Below are 16,403 nucleotides of genomic sequence, written 5' to 3'. Positions count from 1 at the left end.
TCCTAAATTGCGTATATGGGTAAAATGACAAACTCAATTAATAAATAGCAAGAAATAAAATTAAATTAAATTGAAGGCCCAAATCACTACTGAAATCTAAATTGCTAAGCTGGCATATCTAAACTCCCTATTTTCCATTCTAATTACTTGACTCTAAGTTCCTGTTAAGGCGGAGAGGGAAATAGAATTCACAGAACTGCTCATCATAGAATCATAGACCTTAAGGTCAGAAGGGACCATTATGATCATCTAGTCTGACCTCCTGCACAACGCAGACCACAGAATCTCACCCACCCACTCCTGTAACAAACCGCTAACCTATGTCTGAGCTACTGAAGTCCTCAAATTGTGGTTTAAAGACTTCAGGGTTTAAATCCTCCAGCAAGTGACTCGTGCCCCACACTGCAGAGGAAGGCGAAAAACCCCCAGGGCCTCTGCCAATCTGCCCTGGAAGAAAATTCCTTCCCAACCCCAAATATGGCGATCAGCTAAACCCTGAGCATGTGGGCAAGACTCACCAGCCAGACACCCAGGAAAGAATTCTCTGTAGTAACTCAGATCCCACACCATCTAACATCCCATCAGAGACCATTGGGCAAATCTACTGCTAATAGTTGAAGATAAATTAATTGCCAAAATTAGGCTATCCTATCATATCATCCCCTCCATAAATTTAGCAAGCTTAGTCTTGAAGCCAGATATGTCTTTTGCCCCCACTGCTCCCCTTGGAAGGCTGTTCTAGAACTTCACTCCTCTGATGGTTAGAAACCTTTGTCTAATTTCAAGTCTAAACTTCCTGATGGCCAGTTTATATCCATTTGTTCTTGTATCCACATTGGTACTGATCTTAAATAATTCCTCTCCCTCTCTGGTATTTATCCCTCTGATATATTTATAGAGAACAATCATATCTCCCCTCAGCCTTGTTTTGGTTAGGCTAAACAAGCCAAGCTCTTTGAGTCTCCTTTCATAAGACAGGGTTTCCATTCCTCGGATCATCCTAGTAGCCCTTCTCTGTACCTGTTCCAAAACTTTGAATAAAACTCAAGATTTTAAACAGGATATTTTAAAATCTATGCATGTTCAATGCTTCATCTCTTTACAACTCCAACTTTCCCTCAGGTTGATATCAGTTGTGTTTTTTATTACACAACTTGTGCACAACACTATGTCATTCTGTGACAATAGGATTAAATGAGCCAAGATTGTTTTGGTTTGATGAGAGTTTAATTTACTGAGAAAGCTTCACTGTTCTTGCTCTCCTGTTTATATCAGGCAGAGAGCACAACATTTTCATTTACTGCTGACGTCTTTTTCAGCTGTTGAATTTTTAATCTTAAATACAAACATGGCCAGATTAAGCCGATCTTGGTCCCCTTGTGGCCCTTCCCCGAGTGGGAAGGAGAAGCCACCTACACAAGAGCCCTGGCCTGGGTTAGTGTTGGGTGGGGACCATCACTTCTCTTTGGCCAAACTGGGACTTTCCCCTCCCTGGATCACTAGTCTCTGTTTTTAAAAGGACTGTTGTCTGTCCTGAAGGCCTCAGCTATTACCCACTAGAGCAGCGTGGGGAGGCGTCTTCCATCACTAGCCCAGCAAAGCCAAGACAGGACGGCAGAAAGGAGATTTTCTTCTCCTCCTAGCCCACGGTCCTCTGCTGGGGTAGTGTTGACGAGGGCCCTGGAAAGCAACAAGATGTTCCATTAAGATGTTCCTGCCTGTCAGAGAGTTCATGTCCCACTTCATATGTCTCAGAGAGCTATTTCGCAGGCTGTCTGCAGAGCCAGGCAAGTGATACTACATCAGTTACACTTGATTCACATTTCAAGTTTTTCTTTGCAAGCATGAGGGCTAGAAAAATAACTTTTTTAAAAATTAAAGCTGAATTCCTGATGTCATCCCATGACTCCAGGAGCTGCAGCCCTAGACCCAGGTCTACAGTGCTTATGCCTTAATATAGCCTTGTGTACAAGAACTATACCACCTTCCTTTCCTTCTCCCACACAAATTTCATGGTAGATGGACTTTACCAGGACAGCCACTCCCCCAGAGTATCAGCTGGCTGTGGCCTACTGTACCTTATTTGTGGTAGCTGGCCTATGGTACTGTGCATGGGGGGTTGAGCATGCAGCATATGGGTAGTGAAGGAGCCTTCTACATGGTGGTCTAGCAAGGGTGCTAAATGAAGAATTGTAAGTGCCTTTGGGGCTATTCATCAGATAATTATTCTCCAGAACAAAACAACATTTACAAAGATAATGCACACAAAAATGCTCTCAAAGGCCCCTTTCTCCAACTGCCACTCTTTAAGGGACTGATCCAAAACCCATCAAAATCAACAGAAAGTCTTCCATTTACTTCAAGAGTCTTTGGATCAGAACGTAAATGCTCAATTTAGTTCAAATTTTGGCATTCAGTACATGGTTGGTGACCATGTTAATCAAATGATCATGTTGCACTCATGTTCTGAGCACTCCAGACCCAAAACAGTTGAACTGTATTAAATGTATGAAATATAGCTGTGGTTTTAAAAATAATAAATGTGTGTCAAGTAAGGGGGGCAATCCGCAGGTTCAGGATAAATGAAACATATGATCAACATTTCGAATTTACTGAATGAGTATGATACAATTTTACTCAGAAAATTAATCTGCTGGAAATGCTGCCCAGATTTTTTTCATTACTGTGTATTCCTTAACACAATGGTTTTCAAACGTTTTAGGCTGCATATCCCTTTCCAAATAATGTAGTCTACCACATACCCCCCATCTAAAATAGGGTTATAATATACCTATGAAAACAGAAAAAAAAGGTCTGTAAGGGATAAGTTCGCCATTTCAGGATTTTTCTCATGATGAGAGCTCACGTAACCCTAGGGGTACACGTACCTCAGTTTGAAAACCACTGCTAAATTTAAAATTGCCTCTCTTGTACAAACCTAAATGGCCAGCAGTAAGACAGCAACATTTTGTATATATTGTAGGAGAAGTCTAGACATCAGGTGTCTCTCTCTCCAGATAAGGGAAACTCATCCTAAAAGCAGCTGCAGGATAACTATTAATTATGGGGACTCTGTTCTACAACCTAATATACAAGGAAATAAAAATTCGAGATTTAACTCCATTTAAAATGTAAGAAGTAGCTATTGCAGTATACCTATAAAGCACAAGACATGGTGGGCTAGGTGACAATCTCTTGGGCTTTATGTTCTGATATATACAGTTAAGAATTATTTTCCTATTTGGCAATGTATTAGTGTTAACAGTTTAATGAGTGGGTGTGGACATATTTTTGATTCGTGCACATATTAGTCACACGTTTGAATTCCACCCAAATTCACAGAGACCAATGTTGTTACAATCAGGTTGGTATTTGATACTGTGTACTCTCTGGTGGGCTGATCTCAGTACTATTCTTAGCAGCAAGGTGCTGCAACAAAAAAACCACCAGGACAATTTTACTCTTGTTGGAATTCTCACAGAGTCCAGAGATTGTTAGGAAATGGAAACTGAGCTACCCCTAGAAATATGCCCTGCCAGAAAGTTGGATGACGTTTGTAGAGTCTGTGGAGAAGCTTGTGCTGCTACAGTATGTGCTGCATATGCTCTGTGGCTAGTACGTCACTTTCCAGAACGGTCAGTCTGGCCCTTTTCAGAAGCATTACATTAAAACAGAAAATGAACATCAAGAAATAGTAATGTCCTTGAATCATGGTGACTATTTCAGCTTCTGAATTCATTTTTAATATTTCTACAGCTATGACCTCTACATCAGACATAGTTCAATAGGGTATGTGTTTTTGCAATGAACGTACACAAATAACTAAAGTAGCGTTTACTAGTTAGAACCCCAATGTGCACTGAACAATTTTGATGAGAGCTATGTTATCCATTTGCCATCAGCATTTAATGAGAAAGGTTGTTCTGATCAAAAGAATAATGCACGATGGGATGTTTAATCTCCTAGGATCACAAGTCTGTATTAAAAAATAGGCTAAGACATGCATAGGCCATAATATAGGATGCATCACAGAAAAGTCTGTACTAGATAAATTCTGGCCCAGAATTTTCATTTCTGCAGCCTCCTGCCTGCCATGTAATTACTCTTTCTGAATAACTTTAAATTAGAATTCTTCTAGGTAGGACAACTTGTTTTGCAGAAAAGTTATACACATACCTCCTTCCCCTGGACCCAGCGCAACACTGACTCTTTCAGGCTCAGCTGTGGGCTCTGTGGGCTTCTGTGTGCACTTATTAACAAAGTGCATACGTTCCTGAAAAGCCTAGAAAACAAAAAATGATTTAGTCTGGATAATTAAAAAATAGAAGTACTGCAAACTATTTTAAATGTCAAAGAATCTTTTTAAAAAAGGAAACTAACAAATAATGCAAGAAATCTTTTTAAAGGAATTTTTAGCTCTAGTAAACCCTTAGTAAGGGTTGATATATGATTTATGATTATTGGTGAGTAGTTTTGTTTTGATAAGTAAGAAAGTCATCCCTCATGGCTGATTAGTGAGCCACTGAAAAAAGGATAAATATGGGAGAGTGACTTGTGTCACAAATATACTCTAGATGGGCACTGCTTAAATCTTCTCTGAAGCAATAACAATTTGTCAATATCTGACATTCAGTTTTTCAATATATGTTTTAAAAACATCTGTTATTTAGTTTTAACATGCCATACTCATGGGAAATAAAGTGACACTGCTATTTATGTCAAGTGCACCTTAAGTGAATGGGCAGGAGTCCCTAAATAAGTCCTCATGATTGTGGTTCACTAAAACCAAGAGTATGCAATAAAATTTTAATAACAGCTTAAAACTCAAGTGGCTGACTTTTTTATCACTACAAGTCTTTGCATACTGAATATATACAGTATATGCCACATTTATGATACTAATGCTGTCTGGAGCATCTATAAACAATGCATCATTAGGCTGTTGTCTATAACTCTTCCTGAGGCAGGAAGCAAAAACTGAGATTTTTTACACAGATCTAGTGCTGGGTTACCTGCAAATATATCTGGAGAAACAAAGCCTGTTTTACACATTGCCTTTCCTCCTGTTATGGCATCATATAACATATGTTGTGTCAGCGTGTGAACTGACATAAGAAATCAGCAATACAAATAAATATTTAAACAAATATCTTTTCCCCCTTAGATTAAGCAATTACTGTTGTAATCTTTTGATACTGTTTAACTGTTAGCACTTACACAGTAAAAACAACCTGTTGTTAACCATAAAGAACAGAACACTGACAAAAACCAGAATTTAAAGTGCTACTCACTAACAGTCAATGAGAGATTCTGTAGAAGTTTGGACTGTATTCTTAATACTATGATCTGTTTTTTGGAAAATTAAAAAAATTCTCTAAAAATTGCTTTTGCATTTCATTTAGATTTAGCAACAGTAAAAAGTAGTAATAAACTAATAAATAAAAAACACTCTTTACTCTGGGCCAAATCCCAAAGTCTTTCCTCAGGCAGGAACTACCCCTGACTTCAATGTTTTTCCTCAGTAAGCTTTTCAAAATCTATCTCTATGAAATTGGGCCATGTTTCTGCAATCAGATGCTCACAGGTGCAAGGATTGGGCTGTGTGAGTCTGATTGCAGGAGTAGGACCCAAGTAATGGATATGAAGCATTTCCTTACAGGTCTGTCCCCAGGGGAAGGCCGTTAATTGACTCCCATGGGTACTTCTCACTCTTTAAACTGTGCAACACTGTCCCTCTTTCTGGGGAGTGAATGCAGAGCTCCTAATTGGTACTGTTCTGACACAAACCACCCTTGGGACTTTTTACACAATGTAACTGTAATAGGATGAGCTCCGATTACCTTGACAGCTCTTCCTGGTTCTGCAGACTCCCATGCTTGTTTCATGGCTTTGATCTCATCTGCTCTCTCTGTGTCTTTCTTCAGTTCCAGCACCTCTGCCTCACTCTGTTCAATGACGAGACGCAAGATCCAGTAAGGTTTGTTCGGATCAGATTGCTGAAGGTGGAATGGAGCAAAGCCAGTGAACTAAACTTATTGGTTAGTCTACAGTCATTATTTCTTTTTAGGATCTAGTCATTTTTTTCTGCTCTTTGATAATTTCCCACTTTTTTGAGAGTCCTGCACACTTTTAATATTCACTGCTTGGTAGAGCGTGATTGCCAAAGGAAGCCTCTTTTTTATTCATGCCATCCTCTGATGTTCACAGGTATGCTCACACTCAGTAGGGAGTGACTGCACACCAGATGGCTGGAATTAAATCATCATGAAAGTTCTCTTATTCCATTTCAAGTATATCAATGTTAAAAATAAATGTCTTTCACTGACACTAGCTTACCAATGAGATAATCATTTTGGAAAAGGATGGTAATTTTCTGACTAAGAAGCCAATTGTGCCTGATCAGTTCAGGTGCAGAGCTCCTTTTGAATAGAAAGAGTCTCAGCCACCTCTGTAGCAGCTTGTCACCTTTTGCCTACATCCTACGAAGGGCTCGCTGAACAGTCAAGATACATGCAGGGAGGAGGTGGACATGTCTTTTCCCATTCCCAGCGGAGCTGATGGTAGACATCTAACACAGTTGGAGGTTCTATAGATTTTCTGAGGACAACATCTGCAGTTGCAGAAGCCCTGACAGTGTGGCTTCATTGAAGCTGTACCGCCAAGGACCAGGGGACAATGCTAAAGATGCATCCCATAGTTAGCATGGATTTCCCCCACCTCCCCCACATGAAGCTGTAGGTATATGAAGAGGCCTCTCAGAACAATTAGGGAGAAATTCTGCATGAAAACCTCATGGAGACATCCTTCACTTTAACTCCCTCCTATGGGTTTCCCGTAGAAGGATGATTACAATTAAAATGATACCACTAAAGGATGAATTATCATTCGTTTCCCTCCTTGGGAATTAGAGTATCTGCAATCTATAAAGGTTAATTAGACCATTTAGTAAAGATTGTATGCTAAAAATGGTTTATCTTTACTTTTGCCCCTCATTCCATTTTAATGACTTGGCTCACTGTTGATCTGGAATTTACTGGGCCTGATTCTGCTCTTACTTATACCTGTGTATATTGGCAGTAGCTCCAATGAAGTCAATTCCATGGGTGTAAGCTGGCTTTTGTCAGTTTGCACATATCTTATGGTCATTTAAAATCTTTTAATTATACATATTTTTTAATTTTAAGAAATTATGAAAGTTTTTAGAAACAAAAGAAATTAGCACTTGGAGCAATTTAAAAAAGTTTTGAAAGATCTGAAGCTTTCTACAAACTGATCAATCTTTGACACAAATCACGTTTTCTCCCTAAGTGTTTGCGTTCACGAGGGGATTTTACAGTAGTGTTTCAGTTATCAGAACATTGTCCATTTTGTGAGCAAAACATCGAATTTTCAAAATAAAAGAGATGCACTATAATGGTCAAATACTCTTCTCAGCTCCGCATCATGGGTCTCTTAAAATAACAGTATACTGTAGATCTGAAAGTCTGACAGCAGCCTTGCACCAGATAATTGATATACTGGTGTTTTGCTCTTTTGCAAAAGGAACAAATCCTGCCTACCCACCCTTGGCCAAGGGAGGACCACATGAGCAGGCAGGATGCGAGCAGCCTCCGCAGGGGACGAACACTGCTTGCATGCCACAGAACCCTTACATTGTGCTACCTCAGAAGAGGGGAGTTGGTGGGCAGGGCAATGCCAGCAAATCTACCACTAAGTGGCTCCACCAGCCATGCCAGTCTTGCTGCCTGATAGGAGGGTTGTAACCAACACCAAAGCTACTTCAGACCTGAAGCTGGATGTGGTGGAAAGACTCCTTTCTTCATTCTTGGGCCCCTGTGGAAATCCCAAGTACTGCATAGCTGCTTAGGCTGTGTACTAGGGCCAGGAATTCCCCTGAAGTGCAAGTCATGAGATCAACATATCTTTCATATAAGTGAGGCTGGATCTCCAAAAGGGGCTGGGTGTAGCTTGTCTCCGAAATGATATTGTTGTGACCAGTCAAACAAGTACATCAATCATATAATACAAGATAAACATATTTTACATATATCGTCTAACATTTCTACATATTTAGGAAGGAGACAAAGCATGGTAGAGAGAAATATATGTATTCCTGGTTATTCTGGTTTAGCTGCCTGTAAGCACTTTTATACTCTGTATGAGGACACAATTTATTTGTAAATATGGAACCACCAAGTGAGGGAAAGTTAATATAATTTTATGCCAAAGAACATCTAGGAAATGTTGTGGTTGCACATATACTTTATCTACAGGCTTCCTGGATTTATTCTTACCTGAGATTCTGGTCTAGACGCTGTTTTATCTTTACTGGACTTTTCTTTTTCTGCCTTCTCAGTTGCTTTATCTTTTGTTTTTCTAGTTGTTTTAGGAGTGCTTGCAGATTTTGCCCCTTCAAAATTGCTATAACCATACTGGTTTACTGCCGGAATGTATTCATCATGTTTGTCACCATGTGCTATCCATACATTGTTGTGAGGATTGTATGAATTATTTAACACCATTGCCAAACAGCGAACAAATGTCCCCACATTATATCCGGGATGGAACAGAAAAGCCATTCAACAATACAGAAAGAAAGAGAGAAACCAGTTAATGATTTTGTGATATTAAGCACTGAATTAGCATTGTATGGCAGAAAAAGGAGAAAAATAAACTTAGGGCAAGAAAAACTTTAATACTTGGCTTAGAAAGGGCCAGATTCTGATATCCTTATTTGTCTTAAATAGTACCTTACTTAGGGCTCAACTGTGGTGTTGCCATGAACCCTGTGTGCAGGGCTGCGCATTGTTTCACTGACCCAGGAGCAGCCCAGAAATCAAACTATGACTCAGAAAACCACAATCTTCCTCTTGGTTCCCCACCACATTCCAAGACGAATGTCACCTATGCGAGCCCAATACTTGGTGCAGCATATATCACCTGATGCAGCAGCGGTGGGGTGGGGTAAAGTGGGGTGGGGTAAAGCTACACCTCTTATTGCCCACAAGCATGGAGAGTGAAATGGGAAATACAGAAGAGAGGGAAAGCAAAATATTGCAATGATTAAGAAACATTTTAAAGAATTTCATATACACTAAAATCAGGAAATTCAAAGTTATGGCTCTGATGACAATCCCAACATATTTTGTATTACTGTATGCACCATAATATTGTGTATGTGGCAGTGTGTCAGAGTAAATGATGCTGAGAAAATCAGAACTGAACTTCCTGAGGTATCTTCCCTTAGCTATGTGTGCATTAGCAGATGTTTTTGCATTTAACATTCTTGTTTTTAAAAAGGAAAAATACAGAAACTCAAAATAGCACACACAATTTATGTGTTGAACTGAACAATGAGCTAGATCTCAAACTGTCTCAGAGAACTAAAAAATTTTGAGTTTGAAATCTGAATCTTATCACCAATTCATATGCCTTGAAATATACAGAAAGATTATGTTGAACATGTAGATTTGATTACAAAAGGTAGATAGTTAATCCTATTTGGGAAATGGAGATTGGTAGAGTGTAAAGAAAAATGTAACTATTTTATAGCCTGTCAATCAATATTTCTTGAAATCTTTTTGTTACAAAGCCCCCTTTCTTAGGGATTTTCTACACAGTAGCGTATGCACACTACAGGGGTGTGATTCCTAAAGAGCACTAACATGTTGCTCATCAATTGGTCAGTGTAGACCCTGCTGGTGCTCACTAAAGGTTCCCCAGTGTGCTTTACACAGTACTGTTTCAAACAAAGCTGTAAAGTGTACTAGGGAATCTTCAGTGTGCACCAGCAGGGTCTACACCGACTAAGTAATGCTCAACACTTTAGTGCACTTTGGAAATCACACCCTTTATAGTGTGCGCATTATCCCACATGTAAACAAGCCCTTAGTGCCAAATGCAGTGCCATAACTGTGCTCCTACACCCCTTCAACTGAGTGCAAGCCATCCTGCCATGGGGTCAGATCCAAAGCCCACTGAAGCCAGTGGAAAGACTGGAGCAGTCTCCTTCTTTGGGTTATATGGGACTATAAAAAGATAAGTAAACAACAGAGAAATGCATACAGTCTGAAATATTATTTTTATTATGTAGAAAAATGTCTTCTCATACTAGATTTAAATAATATATGATGGCACTGAAGTGCTAAGCTTAAATTGACTCAAAATCGCGGAAGCACATATTAACAAATGAAAGCAAAAATTAAAGCAATCACTGTAAATATTGAAAATAATAAAAACTCTAGAGGAAATGCTAGTATGAAATAAATATTGATGATATAACTTGAAGTTACAATATCATTACATTAATGACTTTATATTTAATATCCTATTACCATAGCATATTACCACAATAAATCAAGCTGGGGCATGTGCACTATTCTGTGAATTATTAACGTTTAAAGATAAAATATTTATATATACAAAGTTTGTATTTATCTGAATACATTAGAGACAGGCAGTGCCATTAGCTAAATGATGCTTGATACAGTCTTCTGCATTTTTGGATGCTGCAAGTTTTTGCTGACTTCTTTAAAGACCTTGAAGGGTTCTGAATTTTAGTTTGTTGACGTCCGTGATGGGCAGCCGAGAGATCGCTACTGGGGATGCTTTGTAGAACCTAATACATGAATTTCTCATGTTTTTAAATAAGCACCTCTACCTTACTAAAAATGAACACTGAACACTATGAGCCAGATTCTTGGCTCAGCTTACAGTCCCTTTGCATTGTTCCAGGGGTGGAAAGAAGCTGTAAATCTGGTCCAACTAACACCCTGTGAGAAGGAATCCCTGGGTGGCACAGGGCTGGCATAAGCAGGTCTACATCAATTCCTGCCCCCCAAACTCTTGGTGTAAAGGTTAAACAGGGTGTGGCTGGGATTCTGTTATGTTGTGCTCCAGAGTGATCCAAAGGCTGCAGGAATGGCTCAGAACCTGGCTGAGTTGTAGTTCTGGTCTTGCACTGGGTACAACAACTGGTCCCTTAAGACCCTGAGTCAGTAAGGTGCTTAAATACCTGCCTAATTTTAAGCAAGTCACCAGTCTTACTACTTACATGGTTAAAATTAAACAGGTGCTTAAGTGCCTTGCTGAACTGGAACCTAATGGGATAGGAAAAAAGAGGGAGACACGATGGAGGAAAGCAACAAGGACACAAGTGGGCTCCAGCTCACTGATCCTGTGGCAATCATAGGAAACTAAATGACATAACATGGTCATTTTATAACCCTGCAGCTTGGATGCAACAGATACTGATAACTGACAGCCACTAATTAAAAGAGAATAGAGGACTCTGGTAGAAAGTACGATATTTACATTGCATAACAATTTCCATTTCATAAATGCCAAGGCTAGAAAGGTCCATTAGATCATCCAGTCTGACCTCCTGTTTCACAGGCCATAGAATTTCACTAAGTGATTCCTGCAACAAGCCCATTAGCTCTGGTTGAGTTAGAGCATCTCTTTTGGAAAGACATCCAGTCCTGATTAAAAGATTTCCAGTGATGGAGACTCCCCCATATCTTTAGGCAGAATATAAAGGTTTCTTGTGACCTTGTCTTTGAACAGCTTTCACATGCCCGTTGTCTGCAGCAGGCCTGTTAAATCTGGGAGGTGTAACCCCTCTGGGCTATGGCAGTGCCTTTTCTTTGTCCCATGAAATCCTATTCAAATTTGGCTGAGAATGAAAGTATTAAAATTGCCATTTCCTTTCTCTCACTTGTGTTCCTCAGGAAATTTCTGGAAGCTTGTCAAAAATCAATGAACATTCCAAGGCTGAGCTCATGCTACCACCATAGCAGACTGGGGCATCAGAGAACTGCCACAGAGCAGCTGTCAGAGAGGAGTGGGAAGACAGCTGGGCTTGGTTCTCTACCCACTGTAAATCTCTAAACCCAGTGCATGGCCCCAGTGGCCCATTTATCCCAAAGAACACCATGTCAGGCAGGAAATTTCCCCACCTCCTAGGTTGGGAGAGATATATGGACTAGGCTCCCCACATTCCCCTCCCACAGACTCACCTCATGGCCTCAGTGGACAATCCCTCCTCTGGGGCAACAAACAAGTCAGGAGGATCCCCAACTCCAAGGGCAGAAGAAAGAGAGAGAGAGAGAGACAGGCCAGGCAGGGCTTCCCCCTAACCAGACTTCAGCCCAGCGCCTGGACCCAGCAATCCACTTCCCTCCCACTCTGGGAAAACTGCCTTCTCCTACAGTCAGTTTATGTTAGTCTGGCAGCTCAAATAGTAGCAGACTATGCTGCAGTGTTGCAGGTTCAGGAGACCATGCTGATGATTCATGATAAGGGGTGGAGGCTGCTACAGCTGCATATACAATTTTTTTACCTTTATCTTAAACACACACACACACAAATCTGTGACCCTAAGAGCACCCCAATGCCAGTTGACATACTGTTGTCATGATAAATACCCAAAAGATGGCAAGTAATCTATAATTGGAAAATTAATAACTCACTTATCATTAATATTCTTGTGTGATGTATGTACAGTAAATCCAGAAAGGACTTTATCAATATGTGCTGGAAGTATGTTCTTAAAATATATTTGGTAAGCAGTGCCTAAGCCACCTGTTTCAGACAAAGGAATGTGGTTTCACCTGATGGACTATGTCTCTGATGTAAACTAAGGAAGGTGTGACCAAAGACTAAGCAAAGCACAATAACATGCAACCTAAACAAAGCCATCAGGACAGCAAGTGGAGAAAGCTGACCACTTAATCTTGATGGGGGATGGAGACTGCCTGGGAAGACTTCCTTCCTCTTGAAGCAGAGTCAATGAACTTTGGAAAGATAAGGAGAGAGAAAAATCCATTTGGGCAAGGAATCCATGAGGAGGCAAAGGAACTGAGCACTTTGAGCTCTGCGAAGGGTCCTGGCCAGAGAATCTGGTCAGCTATGGTGTCAAAGAAACTTCGGGTACCCTTCTGGCTCTGTCAATCTAAGATACAACCACATTTGCTCCAATCCCTCAGACAGAGACAAACACACAGCTGTATGGCACAGGAGCTAGCAAACAGAGCTGTAAACAGGGGAGTTTCAGTGGGAGTTTGTATTGTGGTACTTGTTTGGGGTTTGTTTTTGCTGTGGGTGGTGGGGTTTTGGTGTGGTTTGTGTTTCCCAGATTAACAGGATTTAGGTGGGAAGGCTATGACAGATACAGAGGCAGCAGTGGGAGTGACTCATGTAGTGGAAGGCACAATGAAGATGACTGGATGTGGAAGCTGTGGTAGGTACATGATCCTGGAGGAGGTACATGGTAAGAGTTTTGTCTGCATGAAATGCCATCTGATAGAGGAAAAGATCCGAGGTTTGGAGATGCAGGTGGAAAGTCTGGTTGAGTTTAGAAAGGGGTTCGAGCAGATTATGGAGCAAAGACATGAGGTATCTGAAGGGAAAAGCTCAGACTTGCATATGGAAGCAGGACTGAGGAATTCTGAGGGGAGACTGGGTGAGGAAAGTGGTCAGTGGAAGCATGTGACTAAAAAAACCAGACAGGAAAAGACGGCCTAGTGAAGGAGAAATAGAGCTCAAGAACAGGTTTGCAGAGTTGGAAAATGAAGAAGGGGCTCAGCAGGTAGTCACTGAAGGTGGCTGTCACTGAAGGTGGTAGTCACTGAAGCAAGGAAGAAGAGAAGAGTGGCTAGTCCTATAGGAAAAGGGGAAGAGTCAATGGAGACTACACCAAATATGAGCTCCAGGAGGATACAGGATGGGTTGAAGAGGATTACAAGGGAGAATAGGAATGGAAAGAACTTGCAGCTAGAGGGAACAGGGGATAGACTGGAGAATAGCAACGTCACCAAGAGAAGGCAGGACTATGTGATCGGGGACTCTTTACTGAGAGGAATAGACAGGCCTGTAACCAGAGCTGATCCAGAGAATAGAAGGGTGTGCTGTCTTCCAGGTGCTAAGATACAGGATGTAGACCTGAGGTTGAAAAGGATCCTAAAGGGAGCAGGAAAGAATCCCCTAATTATCCTTCATGTGGGAACAAATGATACGGCTAGATTCTCGCTGGAAAGTATTAAGGGAGACTATGCTAGGCTGGGAAAGACACTTAAGGAAATCGAGGTTCAGGTGATCTTTAGTGGGATTCTGCCTGTTCCTAGAGAAGGGCAACAAAGGTGTGACAAGATTATGACTATCAACAGATGGCTTAGGCAGTGGTGCTATAAGGAGGGCTTTGGGATGTATGGCCACTGGGAGGCATTCATGGACAGAGAACAGTTCTCTTGGGATGGACTTCATCTGAGTAGGGAAGGAAATAGACTTCTAGGATAGAGGCTGGAACAACTGATCAAGAGAGCTTTAAACTAGGAATTTGGGGGAGATGGTTGGGAGATGTCCAGGTAATCTATCTGCCAAATTTTAGCATTGAGAGGGAAGAAAACGAAGTAAGAAAGGATACAGCCGTGGGCAGGAGAATGTATATAAGGAGGAAGGGCAGTGTGGATTCCAGTCTAATAGGTTATACTGGCTGTAGAATGACCGTGCCTAATAGGGTACAGAATGTGAGCGAGGCCAAACAGCAAAAATTAAGATGTTTTTACACCAATGCGAAGAGCCTAGGTAACAAAATGGAGGAACTAGAGCTACTGGTGCAGGAAGTGAAACCAGATATTATAGGGATAACAGAAACAGGGTGGAATAGTCGTCATGACTGGACTACAGGTATTGAAGGGTATGTGCTGTTTAGGAAAGACAGAAATAAAGGTAAAGGTGGTGGAGTAGCATTGTATATCAATGATGAGGTAGAATGTAAAGAAATAAGAAGCGATGGAATGGATAAGACAGAGTCCGTCTGGGTAAAAATTACACTGGGGAAGAAAACTACTAGAGCCTCCCCTGGGATAGTGCTTGGGGTGTGCTATAGACCGCCGGGATCTAATTTGGATATGGATAGAGCCCTCTTTAATGTTTTTAAAGAAGTAAATACTAATGGAAACTGCATGATCATAGGAGACTTTAACTTCCCAGATATAGACTGGAGGACGAGTGCTAGTAATAATAATAGGGCTCAGATTTTCCTAGATGCGATAGCTGATGGATTCCTTCATGAAGTAGCTGCTGAACCGACTAGAGGGAATGCCATTTTAGATTTGGTTTTGGTGAGTAGTGAGGACCTCATAGAAGAAATGGTTGTAGGGGACAATCTTGGTTCAAGTGATCATGAGCTAATTCAGTTCAAACTGAATGGAAGAATTAACAAAAATAAATCTGCAACTAGGGTTTTTGATTTCAAAGGGCTGACTTTCAAAAATTGCCGTCCTCATGCTATGAATTATAATCCAGTCTATAATTACATGATCACCAACTGTTTTTTCCACAGGATCTCAGCCTCATTCAGTGCACAAGATGGACACATTGGGAGCAGAATTAAAGGTTGCACAGACAATCAAAAATTTGGTATTTCCTAACTTTCAACTACTTGACTTTGCAATCTAAATAACCTTCTTTTAATGTAGTTTTGTTTACGTAATATATAGCAATATCTCCGGTACAATACAGACATTTCCCAATATAGCATGTATAAGAACCAACCTATTATTATGGCTGAGATAGTATTTTCTATTTTCCCCCAGTCCTCATCACAAAAAAAAAAAAAAAAATACTGCCAAACATCAGCTCTAAGGAATTTTAAGAAAGAAAAGAAAAAACAGCAAAAATTAATCAATGGAATTTAAAATTTTGGGCAAGATGTTGGTTTTCACCTGCAACCTGGATTCAGACTCAAAATCTGGTACTAGCATCCACCTATCTTAAATAGATCTTGGGCTGAACCCTGAATCCAAACACCTCTGAATGTTGAGGGAGTTGTAATGCAGATTAACGTTTGGTAGCTCAGGGGCATCTCTTGGATATTATTATTAACTATTTATCTACAGTAGTACTAGGGATATATGTAGCACTTTACAAAACACAAATGACAACTGTGTGCAAAGAATGGACTTTCACCTAAACATTCATGAAACAATAATTTATAGTCCACATGAGAACTACTGGTCTTCATCTAAAAGGTGAACTATTTAAAAAAAATAAAAACCGCAGACAAATGCAAATGTTAATTTAAGAGAAGAACAAAGAACAACATGTTCTTGTCCTGACAAGTTAATTCCAGTATAAAAATCTACTGCAGATGGCACTGTTGTCTTATATTAAAAAGTACCCAACAGAAACCATGAAGGTTTGTTACAGGAATTTTCCATCTTGCTCAATGCAGCTTTCTTAAAATTCCCATGGTGAGAGAGTCCTTTTTTGTTATACATCAATATTGTTGTATCTATGAATTGTGTTTGAAAATCAATGTTCACTTTAAATTTTTTGTTATGACTCCTCCTGGCACTATCCATCTCTCTGAAAATTGACATAATTTGTTACACCACATGGGA

General features: G+C 40.3%; 1 protein-coding gene across 1 annotated transcript in view; it reads right to left on the bottom strand.

Moving 5' to 3' along the window:
• The window catches only part of ADGB (androglobin), a 222,396-nt gene that overhangs the window by 9,086 nt on the left and 196,907 nt on the right, over positions 1–16,403 (bottom strand). Inside the window, exons 30-32 of the mRNA XM_084623349.1 lie at positions 8,295–8,476; positions 5,841–5,996; positions 4,177–4,282 (exon numbers count right to left, since the gene is read on the bottom strand). Of these exons, the coding sequence (XP_084479475.1) occupies positions 4,177–4,282; positions 5,841–5,996; positions 8,295–8,476 (444 nt within the window). The remainder of the gene's footprint in view (positions 1–4,176; positions 4,283–5,840; positions 5,997–8,294; positions 8,477–16,403) is intronic.

The sequence above is a fragment of the Lepidochelys olivacea genome, assembly GCF_965140295.1.
Source record: "Lepidochelys olivacea isolate rLepOli2 genome assembly, chromosome: 3".
NCBI lineage: Eukaryota > Metazoa > Chordata > Testudines > Cheloniidae > Lepidochelys > Lepidochelys olivacea.
This window is presented reverse-complemented; position numbering and strand designations above follow the sequence as displayed.